Source organism: Pyxicephalus adspersus, chromosome 4 (assembly GCF_032062135.1).
Source record: "Pyxicephalus adspersus chromosome 4, UCB_Pads_2.0, whole genome shotgun sequence".
Lineage (NCBI taxonomy): Eukaryota > Metazoa > Chordata > Amphibia > Anura > Pyxicephalidae > Pyxicephalus > Pyxicephalus adspersus.
Genome location: NC_092861.1, coordinates 146,327,811 through 146,343,062, shown reverse-complemented (window position 1 = coordinate 146,343,062; position 15,252 = coordinate 146,327,811). Strand labels below are relative to the sequence as shown.

Here is a 15,252-nt window from a genome sequence, read left to right as displayed (position 1 = left end):
ATCATAACACTGCCCCCACAGGCACACCATATCATAACACTGCCCCCACAGACACACCATATCATAACACTGCCCCCACAGGCACCCCATAACATAACACTGCCCCCATAGGCACCCCGCATCATAACACTGGCCCCACAGGCACCCTAGATAATAACATGGCCTCCACAGGCACCCCAAATCATAACACTGCACCCATAGGCACCCCAGATAATAAAACTTCCCCTACAGGAACCCCAAATCATAACACTTCCCCTACAGGCACCCCAGATCATACCACTGCCCCCACAAGAACCCCAAATCACAACACTGCCCCCACAGACACCCCAAATCATACCAGTGCTCCAACAGGAACCCCAAATCATACCAGTGCCCCCACAGGCACCCTATATCATAACACTGCCCCCACAGACTCCCCATATCATAACACTGCCCCCATAGGCACCCCATATCATAACACTACCCCCATAGGCACCCCAGATAATAACACTGCCCCAACAGGCACCCTAGATCATAACACTGCCCCCACAGGCACCCCATATCATAACACTACCCCCACAGGCACCCCAGATCATAACACTGCCTCCATAGGCACCCCATATCATAACACTGCACCCACAGGCACCCCAGATCATACCACTGCCCCCATAGGCACCCTAGATCATATCACTGCCCCCACAGGCACTCCAGATCATAACACTGCCCCCACAGGCACCCCATATTATAACACTGCCCCCCACAGGCACTTCAGATCATAACACTGCCCTTATAGGCACCCCATATTATAACACTGCCCCTACAGGAACTCCAGATTATAACACTGTCTTCAAAGCCTTGGGGCCTTTTGTATTTTGGGCAGGCTGCGTGTGTATATATATTATCTATACAATAGATCAGGCTTACCTGGAAATACCCCCCTTCTTCCTTAAATTACAGGAACACAACAGAAAGTCAATACCACCGCTCAATGACAACTCATTCATTTTTTATTGCAATTTAACCCATACATATGATGCATTATGGTGCGCTCGAGCTATGTAATGTAACCCTATCGACCTGCAGGGTGGTATTAACTTTGTGTAGTCAGGCAGTTCAAAACGTGCATCCAGTTGGCTCCTACACATTGTATAATTAAAGAGGCCCAGTCACCGTATCATTTTTTCCATCAATTTCCATCAATATTTTCCTATTGAGTTTTCTATGTGTGTTTAACCATATTTTGTGCACGGTGTTATGCTCACGCACCTGACCATCTGACTGTACCTGAGATCCCTAACTTGGGTGATTTCCAAAGCACTGCACAGGAACATGCATACAGCTAGAGAAAAGACAGAATTTCTTATCTGCATATTAGTTCCAACTCACATTTGTATTGTCAGAACATTAAAGCGATTCTTTTATTGTGCAACAATAAAAATCTGCAGACAAATGAAATCCGTATGATTCAGAAGGTGACTAACACAACGTCCTCCCCCAGAAGTTCTAGCTAGTGTTAGGTGCCCCCGCTTTGCCTTGACAGCCCAAGACATCACCTTTTTATAATCCTTCCAACTCTCTTCTATGTAACCACAGTTGTGTATCCAGTGCCACCGACTATGGCCAGACAGAGAATATGCCCGGGAACATGCCAGGCTGTGGTGCCACTTCCCATCTTGTCATAATATGTCTGCAGCAAAAATAAGACACACAATAAATTATGTCTAGGGATTTTAAATGTTAAACTTTTAATAATTTTCTTAATGGATAAGTAAGGATGAATTGGCGTCACTCCTAACAGCACCCCAATGCCAGACACAAAATGGTACACAAAACTTTTCTGTTTTATTTTTTTTATTGGCCTTTGCTATATAACTTTTTACACCATGCAATTTAAAATATAATTATACCTTCAACACGATCGCATGTATCCAACACCTGAGATTGTCATTAGACAACTTACCTTTCGCGGCATTGGTCAGGAGCCTTGTTTATTTTCCTGTCCATGTGATAACTGTGATAACTATTTATAGTGATCACTGATTGTACAGGGAAATGTACTTATTGTCTTTCACTAGAAGTAACCTCTCTATTTCTCTACTCTCTCTCCCTTCCCCCCATTTGTCTCTATCTACCTCTCTTATCTCTTCTTTTCCCTTCTCTCTCTCTTTTCTTCTCCTTCCTCTCTCTCCTCCTCTCCTCTTTCTTCCAATTTTTCACCTCTCCTTCTCTCCCTCTCCTCTCCCTTTCCCTTTTTCTTTTTTACTGTCTATCTCCTTTTGCTTTATTCTCACTTGTTCTCACGTCTCCCTCTCTCTCTCTCCCCATATTGAATATTTCACCTCTTCTCTCTGTTCTTCCTCTCTCTCCCCTCTCCTGCCTCTCTTCCCACTCCCACTTACTCTTCCATCCCCTGTTCCTCTCTCTCCCTCTCCTCTTTCCATCCCTCTTCCTTCCCTAGTCTCTCTCTTTCCCATCTCCTTCTCTCCCCCCTCTTCTCTTCCATTCTCTCCTTCCTATTTCCCTCTGTCTCCCTCCTCTCTTTTCTCCCATTCTCTTCCCTCTCCCTTCCTACTTTTCTGTCTCCCGTTCCCTTCTTCTCTCTCCCTGTCTCTCTCTTTTTGCTCTCTTCTCCCTCTCCTCTCTCCCTTCTCCCTATTTGTCTCTATCTACCTCTCTCCTCTCTTCTCCCTTCTTTTCCCTTCTTCTTCCTCTCTCTCCTCCTCTCCTCTTTCTTCAAATTTTTCATCTCTCCTTCTCTCCCTCTCCTCTCCCTCTCCTCTCCTCCTTTTCCCCTGTCTATCTCCTTTTGCTTTATTCTCACTTGTTCTCACGTCTCCCTCTCTCTCTCCCCATATTGAATATTTCTCCTCTTCTCTCTGTTCTTCCTCTCTCTCCCCTCTCCTACCTCTCTTCCTACTCCCACTTACTCTTCCATCCCCTGTTCCTCTCTCTCCCTCTCCTCTTTCCATCCCTCTTTCTTCCCTAGTCTCTCTCTTTCCCATCTCCTTCTCTCCCCCCTCTTCTTTTACATTCTCTCCTTTCTACTTCCCTCTGTCTCCCTCCTCTCTTTTCTCCCCCTCTCTTCCCTCTCCCTTCCTACTTTTCTGTCTCCCGTTCCCTTCTTCTCTCTCTCCGTCTCTCTCTTTTTGCTCTCTTCTCCCTTCCTCTCTCCCCACTCCCGCTTGCTCTCCCATCTCCTGCTCGCTCCCCCATTTTGCTGTCCCTTTGCTGTATTTTGTTCTTGTAATGTGTTGTGAGTGTTTCAGCATCAAAGGCTGTGATTGGTGGGGAAGGGGCAGCACAAGCTAGCTGGCCTAGGGGAGCAAAAAGTAAAAATCTGGCCTGCAGATGTTAATGAGCACGTTATCCCAACATACATGAATGTGTATTGTGTGCATTAGTGCATTGTGGAAAAGCTAGACATCACAGGTACAGTCAGAGCTGCAGGTGGACAGACGTGTGAACATTTTTTGTCAGTGACACTGTAACGCATTAATCAGCACATATGCATTGCAGTGTATGATAACGCATTATTGTGTATTGCAATGCACTGGATCAGAAAAGACAGCCCATGTCAGACCCCTTTCTGGTTTCGGTGCATTGACACCCCTTGCATTTCAATGTGCAGCCTTAACACAATTAATCTCAATGCATTACATAATGCGCATATATTGCTGCACCACTGCACCATGGTCAGGTGTGAATGGGCCCTATGTGGAAGGACCCTGCAGTATTAGCCATAGACTGCACACAGTTATACGGGATGCTGCAGTGCTGCCAAGTAAAAATTATTTCATTCCAAGATTCTGAGCAGTTCATTTACAAAGAAAAAATAATATTAAACAATTTATGCAAATTGCTGTTTAATGGAGAGAAACAAAACATGCGTAGGCTGATAGGAATGTGAAAGATGTTTATATTATATGTGAAGCCAAAACTTCCTATTTTAGTATTGCGTGGATTAGTGAGGGGGTGAAACCCTAATCAGGGTAATATTAATGTCTGTGTCCCCAGTGGGGTGATTGTCCCTCTCCCTTCATTGGTCACCAGTCCAATAGTTGTCACCTGAACCGGAAGTGAGGGTAAATCTGCAAAATTGGACAGCCGTCTATGAGGGAAACTCCCCTGGCATTGGAAAGATCTTCTCTTCTATGGTGTCCCAAGTAATTGAGGATTCCAGTGACAACTGTCTTAGAGGGGAATTCCTCTTATTTTGGGGAGTGAGAGGACCCTGACCAGAAGAGCTTACAATCTAGGAGGTGGGGGAAGTATCACACAATAGGAGGGAGATATGGAGTGGTGGGAAGTAGTGAGGGTTTAGGAGACAGAAGACGACGGGTAGATGAGGTTGAAGCGTTGGGTTTTGAGGGCTCTTTTAAATGAGCAGAAAGTAGGAGCAAGCCGAATAGGATGGGGAAGACCATTCCAGAGAGTTGGAGCCGTACGTGTGATGAGGTTATGAGTGAGGAAGTCATTAGTAGGTCATCAGAGGAGTGAGGTAGGGCAGTGTTTTTCTAACAGGTCGGAAAGGTTTTTGGGGCAAGAGCTGTGGAGGAATTTAAAGGCGAAGCACAGGAGATTCCTTTTGGGTCCCCAAAAACCAAGAACATCTTTCAATGGGGACACCAATTACAGTGACAACTGTCTAAGAAGAGAATTCCCCTAAGCTTGAAGATATCTCATTCTACATCCTATTGGGTCCCAAACAATCAAGGAGAACATTTTTTATGGGGACACAGTAACAATTATCCAGGAGATGAATTCCCATGATTTTGGAGATATGTCCCTAAAATCAAGAAGAACATCTTTCAAAGTTGAAACTCATTCCAGTAACAATTGTCTAAGAAGGGAATCCAACTCACCCTGCAGATATCTCCATCTACTTCCTATTGTATTCCCAATAATTGGAGAGAAAATCTTTCCATGGGGTCACCAGTTCCAGTGACGGCTCTCCTGGAAGTGAATTTCCCTGAGCTTGGAGATATCTCCTCCTACTTCATATTGGGTCTCCAAAAATCAAGAACATCTTTCCATGGGACAAAGAGAATGTCTTCTTACATTGGGGAGATCTGTTCTCACTTCCTGTTGTGTCCCTAGTAATTGAGGATTTCGATTTTTCCCTATTGCCTACATTTTAGGCTTTAGATCCACATGGGGTCTATTTTTAAAGCAGTGAATGTGACATACACTAAACATTCCCTGATGGATTATCTTCTATGTCCATGTGTTTTCACCTATTAAAATGTTTAGTGAATGTCAAATTGACTACATTATAATTAGACCCCCTAGGTGAGGCTACAGTTGCTTTTGATTGTATACCTTTGCATACTTTTTTTGTTTGCCTTGTATATTTTAATATTATTAGCTATACACATATATATTAAAATAAATCAATGCAAACATAGTAATAGAACAAAAAGGAACACTTAGGGGTATATGTAGAAGACAATGAATGTGACACTCGCTGAAACATTCCCTGGTGGAGGATCATTTACTGCCATTGAAACATCTAGACCTGGAAGATTCTCCATCATAGTGAAAATTCCCATGAATGTCAGATTGACTGCTTTAAAAAAAGACCCCTTTGGACAGCTTCAGTCCTGCCTTGGGATTGAGCAATCCTGTGCAGTTCTTGGCAGCTGGCACTTCCTAGGTCACTCGTACTGCACCGCTAGTTCTTAAAGAACCAGCATCTTCAGATTAGATAGCTGGTGGCAGTACTGAACCATTCACGGCCACCACCTTTCATTCTTCTTTGAGCTGCCAGAGGGTGGAGCTTCCTGTAGCTCCTCCCCAGAGGAAGCAGTTCACGTACATGAGGAAGCGGTAACTGCACCGCCACCTCATGGCCAGTTTAAACATTGCCTTGGTTTTCCCTGACTATATAAACAATGCAACAATTAAAAAAACCAACATGATGAAAACAGTTTTATTACATTATGAGTAAAAAAAAATGCAAGGGATCAAAATCCTGCAATAAATACCAATGCACATTGTAAATCACGCAGTTGCAGTTATTAATTCCACATTTGGGATTACTTACACACAGGAGACTTTATTGTAGTATTAATGTTCATGGTATAAAAAGCTCGTCCTTTTCTTTGATTTATTTTCCGAGCCGTCGTAAATCCCTGCGTTGACAGTATAATTTCTTATCGGGGATTGGAAGGAAGGTTTACACAGGTGTATACAAAAGAAGATAAATTACACGAGGGCTATTGATCGGGAATAACGGTGCCAAGCATACATTCCATCCCTACTCACCTCTTGTTTGAGTTCCTCTCTATCGATATTGGCTTAGAAAAGCTTCTGCAATGGGAAAAGAAAACGTAATTTGCATGTTCAACCCGAGCTCTTAGCTTAATCAAAGAGCAGACAGCGCCAGCCTACAGCAACCAATCATCTTCCAGCGCGTGGTGCCGGTTAGGGATTGACAACAATGGCCTAACAGCTTGCTGCGGGCAGTTCTATTGCTTGTTCTCTGCTCTTTTCATAAATCACCCCAAGTTAATCCAAAAATCTTTTTATGTGCTATAGAAAACTGCAAAATGAATAGAAATGCACAACAGACATTTATAGGAACTGATGGAGAGTTTAGCTGCACATAAACATAGTAAATTTTGGCCAATTTCAACTATGGGAATTGCAAATTCAAAAATTTACCACCTGCGGGTTCCAACAACTTCAAGAATTTAGTCAATTGTGAAGCTGAAACATGTAAATAAGTTGACATTTTAAAACAGTTTATTGAAAGGGCGAATCAAAAATGGAAAAAGGTTACAATGAGTTTGAAAGAATTTTTCCACCAGGGGCGATCATGACTCCTTGCAAGGTATTAAATTAGAAAAAGTTTACACACCAATTAAAGTTTGTATAAGAAACAAATGCAGTAGCAGGGTGCTTGGACCCCAGCGGTCTATCCAGTTGTCACAAATTATATATTGATTTCAAAGCAAACAAGACTACTTGTTTTTATGTCTTCCTTACGTTTTGTCAAAAAAGTTTACTTAAAAAACTGATAATGTGTACCGAAATGTACCGTATATACTCAAATATAAGCCAATCTGCATATTAACCAAAATACCTACTTTTACCTAATTAAAAAAAAGAGAAAAAATGCATTGATTTAACTATAAACCTAGGGCACAAAATGCAACCCTCACAGCTAAGAACAGAAGAGTAATACTAATAAAATGAGTGTAAATAAAAAAATACATCCACGGTGTGTTATTTTTAAAACATTTATTTGAAAGAGGACAAAAATAAACCACATGGGTTCAGTCTGTTTTTTTCCCCTCAGGTTGAAGTATTTTGTAGTTTTGAGTTTGCTATGATGGGCCGCATGCTCCTAAATAATCTTTTGTGCATTATTGTTGGCCACCAGTAGATGGTGTTGTGTGTAAAGTGTGTAAAAACTTATGTCAGAGATGTGAGGACACAGTGCCATCTAGTGGCCGGAGGTAAACCGAGGTTCTTATACAGGTGAAAAAAACATTTGGCTTATACTTGAGTATACATGGTATATGGCAAAATATATTTGGTATTTTTAAACTCTGATCATGTATTGCTTTAATATATATATATATATATATATATATATATATAAATGAATAATACATGTATCCTATTTACATATTATATGATTTATGTCTCTTTATATACATTTTTATAAAATGAATTGTTTATAGTATATTGACGAATATGAAATGTGTTCATTTTTAGCCCTTATGACACTGATCCCTGAAACGTGTTGCCTCATCTAGACCATTCAATAAAGATTCTAACTATGATTACCAAACGAGTATTTGGCTGTTGATACAATTTATGTATCTCTCAGGGTTTTCAGTCCTCCTATTCTGTCCTTTCAGGACCACAATGTGCATGTACGATACGATTTTCTTTTTTTTCTTTTCTTTCTTTTATGTTTTTTTTTTTTTTTTATTTGCAGGATGTTTGAGGCCGTTGGTTCTTCCTCACAGCTATGTCAATATTTCGGACTTTGACTCCTCATTTCCTGTGGGTCGGGTGGTGTCTTACCAGTGTTTTCCCGGGTACAAGCTGGAGGGGGCAGAGTATCTGGAGTGCATGTACAACCTGATATGGTCCGACGAACCTCCCAGGTGCCTTGATGTGGAAGGTAATTAGTTATTCCTCTCTCTATACGTTAGTGCATGTGGTTTATAAATCAAAAATGTATGTAAAATGTAATAAAAATGATACGTAAAACTAAAATAAAATGTTACAAAGTTCTGTCATGGGAAAGAGCTACAATTTAAAATTGTGTATCATGGTGGTTTAGTGGGTGAAACTGTGGCCTTTAGGCACTACTTTATGGATGTTCTGTCTATGTTTTTGTGTTTATCCCACACCCTAAATCAGCATTTCTGGACTTTTTTTAAAATAGGGGGTCCCCTTAAAATACATTTCAGGTTTTAGGGAACCCCGGCTATAATTTCTATATCCACAGCTTACAGTATATTAGTGTGGTGGTCAGTGGGAAGAATTCCTCTTACATTGCTGGCCAGTGGGAAGAATGTCACCCTTACAGATAGCCAAAAAGATCATTGGAGTCACTTAAACCTGAGAGGTGCAAATTGCTCAAAGAACCCCTGGCCCCCTCTGAAGGAACCCTGGTTGAGAAACACTGCTCTAAATATTAATAACCACCGTTTTACACCTATACCATCCAATGTCTCGTTAATTCCAAGCTTATAAAGCCTTCAAGATATTTTCTGCAGGATTTCTGTCTCATCTTTGTGTTACAATCATCTTAACACATTCTTATTTTCTCAGCCACATTACCCAAACCCAGAGGAAGAAGAAACAAATACCTGAAATGTGTTGGAAATTAAACCCCTTTCTAAATCTATAATGATAGAAAAACTAAAATTTCTCTGATCTGCTTTAGCCCATGGCAGGGGTGGACATGAGAAGTGAAAAGTGGGCTGTTGAGTGAGAGCCCCCTACCTCCTCATCCAGCATGGGTGAGTCAGTTCTTCACGGGGCCCCATTGTTGGACACCGCTGGCCATTGGATATGGTCTTTTCCCCATCCTAACTTTAAAGGGGATCTTGTTGCTAATATAACTACTAAAATCTGTCTTGATGTCGGCTTCTTTTTATTCTTAATACAAAAACTAAGAGACTTGGTGGGGATTGGCACACTGATAGCCAATTACGTGTGATTCATGTCACTGCCGTTGCACCTTCTCTATCCAGTTACAGGCTGAGGGCGGGTAGGTGACCAAGCTGTATTACTCAAATGCTCAAGGGAAAAGACAGGTCATCGGGCTGGTTGTACATTGGCAGGCTCAGGTGCGGCAGAAATGTCAAAAATATTTTGGCAAGTAGAACACCTGCCATATACACTATGTATTTCATATTTTATTATTTTTATGAAACTATTTATATAGTGCCAACATATTATGCAGCGCTGTACATAAATAGGGGTTGAAAATGACAGACAGATACAAACAATGGCACAGGAGGAAGTGGGGACCCTGCCCAGAAGAGCTTACAATCTATTTCTGTTTATTTATCTGTTTGCCTATTTGCACCTTACTGTAAGTGACATAAAATAGGTATCTTTTTATAAACATTTTCACCCATGATTAACCTCCCAACCGCTAACCCCGTACTTTTCCGTGCAAAAAATATTTGCAACTATTGATAACCCCGTACTTTTTCGTCTATATTAAAATCTCACTTACCTGGTCCCGCTGTGCTCATCCAGCGTCGGGTCCGTGTTCCAGTGTCGGGTCCGTGTTCCAGCGTCGTCCTCCAGCGTCGATCTCCCTCTCCAGCGTCGGGTGCCGTCTCCTATACCAGCGGGACCGGTAAGATGCATTATATCTACTAGACCCCTATTCGGACATATTTCTGTAAGTTACAGGTCTACAATTTAAAAAAAAAAATTTCATGAAAACCTGTAACACTTTTGGTACAGAAATCTAGACATCAGTGTAACGCCCAGGTGGTTAACCTAATTCATTCCCAGAGTGTACTTACTTTTACATTGGATTTAATTAAAAAGGGGTGAACTAACCTATATTTATGATTAATACATTCTCTTAAATTTTGAAGCAAATCCTGGAAGAAAACTTTATCAGACCCTGTATTGTTTTTCTAATACGTTTATATTCTACATGTATCCATTTTTATGTTGTGTTGGCCCAGACACATTTTGGCTTTTATAGAACGCTGTCTCATTTTAGAGATGATCTTGTTTATGTTTTGTACACTCTGTGACTCCATAAACAGACAAATTTATTAAAAAGAGTTATAATAAAAATGTTTTGCCATTACAGACTATAGAGATATATTTTGTTGTTCTGGAGTTTAATGAATGTCATCTTCATTAATGTTGAACTAATGGATTTTTATAAAGTGTGAAAGGTTTGCTAATGGCTTGTTACAAATAAATGTGACATTTGTAATTTAGTATCTGAGCTTAAAAGGAGAAGAATCAGGGGAAACACTGACAGTATGAGACCTAACCTATGCAATGACATGTTCACAATTTATAGATGAGAGTAAAAAAAAGTTTGGTATTGCAAATCACTGACAGCAGGAACATTGTTAAAGTGGATGCAAGAGTACGTGACAATGAACTTCTGATATTTGCTTCCTTTGGAACTGTTAAATACAAGGTTTGTCTGTTAAATAACAGGACTGATATAAAATCTCACATTTATTTATGTATAAGACAATTCTAATGTTTGTCCCCTTCAATATTCTCTCCATTCACAAATAAACATCAATGGCATCTTATTTTCACCTAGCGGTCAAGATATCTGATGTTTTTTCTTTACTGTATCTCTATTGGCTCAAAGCAAGTTCCTCTAATCAATTATGTAAATTTTGGAAAAAGAAAAATATTCCAAGGTGCCAAATCTGATGAATATGGAGGTTACTACTAACCACTAGTACACTGGATAGAGGAGAAGTGACTCTTAATAATTGTCAGTAGAACAGATCTCTCTATATATTTGTGCCTTTAGTGCATTTCTCTGTCATTGGTGGTTAGCGCAGTGCCGTCTTGGATTGGTAATTCATGGGGAGAGCTACCAAATTACATCAATGGTCAGTGGAAGACAGTGGGAGGTGACCCTGACATTGAAGGTCAGTGAGCGATGTGATCCTTTCTTGGTGGTTTGTGGAGAGGTATTTAATAGAAAAGGTGCCCCTTACATAGGCGATCACTAGGAGAGGTGACCCTCACCCAGGTGATCAGTTAGAGAGGTGACCTTCACCCTGGTGGTCAGTAGGAGAGGTGACCCTCACCTTGGTGGTCAGTAGGAAAGGAGACCCACACCCTGGTGATCAGTTAGAGAGGGGCCCCTTACCCTGGTGATCAGTTAGAGAGGTGACCCTCACCCTGGTGGGTCAGTAGGAGAGGTGACCCTCACCCTGGTAGTCAGTAGGAGAGGGAACCCACATCCTGGTGATCAGTTAGAGAGGTGGCCTTCACCCTGGTGGTCAGTAGGAGAGGTCACCCTCACTCTGGTGGTATGTAGAATAGGTGACTCTCACCCTGGTGGTAAGTAGAAGAGGAGACCCTCACCCTGGTGGTCAGTAGGAGAGGTGACCCTCACCCTGGTGGTCAGTAGAAGAGGGGACCCTCAACCAGGTGGTCAGTAGTATAGGGGAGCCTCACCATGGTGGTCAGTAAGAGAGGAGACCCTCACCCAAGTGGTCAGAAGGAGAATAGGAGAAGAGACCCTCACCCTTGTAATCAGTAGGAAAGGTCATCCTGACCCCAGGGGTCAGAAGGAGAAGGGATTCTCACCCTGGTGGTATGTAGGAGATGTGACTTTCACCCTGGTGGTCAGTAGGAGAGGTGACTTTCACCCTGGTGGTCAGTAGGAGAGGTGACCTTCACCCTGGTGGTCAGTAGGAGAGGTGATTTTCACACTGGTGGTCAGTAGTAGAGGTGACCCTCACCTTGGTGGTCAGTAGGAAAGGAGACTCACACCCTGGTGATCAGTTAGAGAGGGGCCCCTTACCCTGGTAGTTAGTAGGAGAGGGAACCCACATCCTGGTGATCAGTTAGAGAGGTGACCCTCACTCTGGTGGTATGTAGAATAGGTGACTCTCACCCTGGTGGTAAGTAGAAGAGGAGACCCTCACCCTGGTGGTCAGTAGGAGAGGTGACCCTCACCCTGGTGGTCAGTAGAAGAGGGGACCCTCAACCAGGTGGTCAGTAGTATAGGGGAGCCTCACCATGGTGGTCAGTAAGAGAGGAGACCCTCACCCTAGTGGTCAGAAGGAGAATGGACTCTCACCCTGGTGGTTAGTAGGAGAAGAGACCCTCACCCTTGTAATCAGTAGGAAAGGTCATCCTGACCCCAGGGGTCAGAAGGAGAAGGGATTCTCACCCTGGTGGTCTGTAGGAGATGTGACTTTCACCCTGGTCGTCAGTAGGAGAGGTGACTTTCACCCTGGTGGTCAGTAGGAGAGGTGACCTTCACTCTGGTGGTCAGTAGTAGAGGTGACCTTCACCCTGGTGGTCAGTACGAAAGGGAGCCCTCAGCCTGGTGGTCAGTAGGAAAGTTGACCCCCACCCTGGTGGTCAGTAAGAGATGTGACTCTCACCCTTGTGGTCAGTAGGAGAGGTGACCCTCACCCTGGTGGTCTGTAGGAGATGTGACTCTCACCCTGGTGGTCAGTAAGAGATGTGACTTTCTCCCTGGTGGTCAGTAGGAGAGGAGACCCTCACCCTGGTGGTCAGTAGGAGAGGTGACCCTCACCCTGGTGGTCAGGAAGAGATTTTACTCTCACCCTGGTGGTCAGTAGGAGAGGTGACCTTTACTCGGTGGTCAGTAGGAGAAGGGACCCTCACCCTGGTGGTCAGTAGTAGAAGTGACACTCACCCTGGTGGTCAGTAGAAGAGGGAACTCTCACCCTGATGATCAGTGAAAAGAATGCTTTGTTACAGAAGTTCTAACAAATAAAAATACAAACCTAATAGAGGCTCCAACCTTTATCCATTTTATTCAAAACTAAATTTAAAGTTATGATCAAAGTTGAGCTCTAAATTTGGTTTCCTTGGCATTGATTAGTGCATGCTCTTGGAAAAAAAGATAAAAATACATTAATATGAGAAGTGTTTTCTGTTTGTGTCATTTTTACACTTGATTATAAAAATAAAAGAGTTACATTGATTTCCAATAAATCCAAATAAAACCGCCATGCACGTTTCTCTATATGGCCGCCAAACAAACAACTTGTTTTTTCCCAACCCTCTATTTAAATTTAATGTCAGACAAATAAATCATTGCAAGCGTTTGTCAAGCGCTGACATCTGCATTGCCAGGCCGGTGCCTCTGAAATTTACAAAGGTGGCAGGAATGTGTTGTTTATATCATTTGCTTGATGCAGCCAGCCTTGAATTCCAAGTAACTGTCACAATAACAGAGAAATCGTGCCATGCTTTTGTACACGCTTCTTTGAAGCAAGGCTGAAGCTTGTCTTAAATGTGCACATTCTGCAGGTGACTACAAAACCTGCAACCACCGATTGTCACAGCGACTTTCCTTCTAGATTTCTGCTGTTTTATTTGTTTTTTGTTGTTTCCAAAAGGATTAGCACCGGCATTGTGTGACGTTATGAAGACCGGCAGGTTGGTAGGATGAGAGCAAGGCATATACTGAGCAGTGTCTAAGGACTTACATTGGGCATTGTCACCTTTATTTTTTTAATATATCAGTGCCACTGATTTCCTCCAGCTTCTTTTAGTTACCTCTCGTCTACATGCACTTGTTCAAGCTTTAGCTCCTCATTACTTGGTCTGATTCCCAACAGTGGTAAGAGTGCATCATGCCAGTGCAGTGCATGTTGGCACAGCTGCTGTTATCTTCCCAGGGCAACACAAAAGTACAATGAGGAGAAGGTTGTCACCCCATTACAGGAAATGACTTAACTTAATGGTAGGATCAGCATTTATTCTTTTATTAAAGAATAAAAACTGAAAACAATTTTTGAAGTTAGTGATATGATTTTAGTAATGGGAATAAGAGATTCATTTTTTTCTATATGTGATCATAACTACGTATCGCCCTGCACAAGGGATGAATTGGAACAGAAGTCCCTCTTTGAAAAATTGCGATCGGCCAGGTGTTTATTGCAGAAAAGGACCTTCTGCAATAAGTATTCATACCAGCCTGATTGTCACCCAGCTGATTGCCCAGATACCTGGCACAGCCTGGCTTACCTTGCAGGTGTTAGGGCTGAATAATCTCCCGCGCGCCTGCGCCTTTGTCATGCCAGCCGATCAAGATGGGCAAAGATCAGAATGCAGAATAGAAGAAGGAAGGAAGGAAGATGGAGCGGCTCGGGACGGAATGGGAACAGGTGAGTATTGACTGGGTTTAATTCCGCTCCAAGGGATCACAACAATTTGGATCAACCTGATGCTCTTAGTTCACATTTGCAAGATGCAACCAAATGATTACATCAAGTTTGGCCACTCCAAAGTGAATATATAATGTATATAAGAGGAAAATTATTAAGGTTCACAGCTCAGGGATTGTATGAAATAATATACACGTGTATTTGTTACATAGTATCAAAGAAAAACATTTACATAACACAATCAGGTATTTTATCTTGGTCCTGTTAACACTTCACAGGACCTAGGTATTATATACTAGACACAGTGCTTCTATGTCATCCAACAAATAAATGTGTGAAGAACAGCAAAAGTCCCGACCGTATAGAGTTTGTGCAAAAATCTGACGCGATTCGCCACTATTAGGCTTCCTCAGGGATATCTTTTGTACGTCACAAAGTGAACCTGTTCTCTCCCCATGTGGGACAAAACAACAGGTTTACTTTGATCCCCCTTTCTCCCCAATATATACCTTTCCTTTTCTTGCCGCGGTGCTCCATCCAGCTGCTGAAAGTTGGACACACCAAATTGCGTATGTTATTCAAGCCATAGTGTATGGATAGTTCATACCCAGACGTACCAACAGCCAAATGGTTGTCTATGGGGTTCATTTATTGTTACTATGTGCATCCTGGAGCTGGGAGTGGCATCAGCATGAGTAGCTGTCAGCCCTAAACTTTCCTGTAAACAAATAGGGGTGATAGTAAGAAGCCTACACAATTAATATTTAGGACAAAGGACTCAAATTTTAACATAGCCCTGGATGCAACTGCTTTCCCAATATGCAATGGTAATTACTATTCTATATCATGACATTGGACATTTATAATGATAGCTTGGACTCCAGTTGTTTCTGTGTTCTGCATTTTGTCTGCAGGAAGAAAG

At 42.2% G+C, this 15,252-nt stretch overlaps 1 protein-coding gene across 5 annotated transcripts in view; it reads left to right on the top strand.

Moving 5' to 3' along the window:
* SUSD4 (sushi domain containing 4) overlaps positions 1–15,252 on the top strand; it is a 104,700-nt gene that overhangs the window by 64,927 nt on the left and 24,521 nt on the right. For all 5 annotated transcript variants that reach the window (XM_072409902.1, XM_072409896.1, XM_072409901.1 and 2 more), the window contains exon 5: positions 7,928–8,116. In XM_072409902.1, coding sequence (XP_072266003.1) covers positions 7,928–8,116 — 189 coding nt within the window. The remainder of the gene's footprint in view (positions 1–7,927; positions 8,117–15,252) is intronic.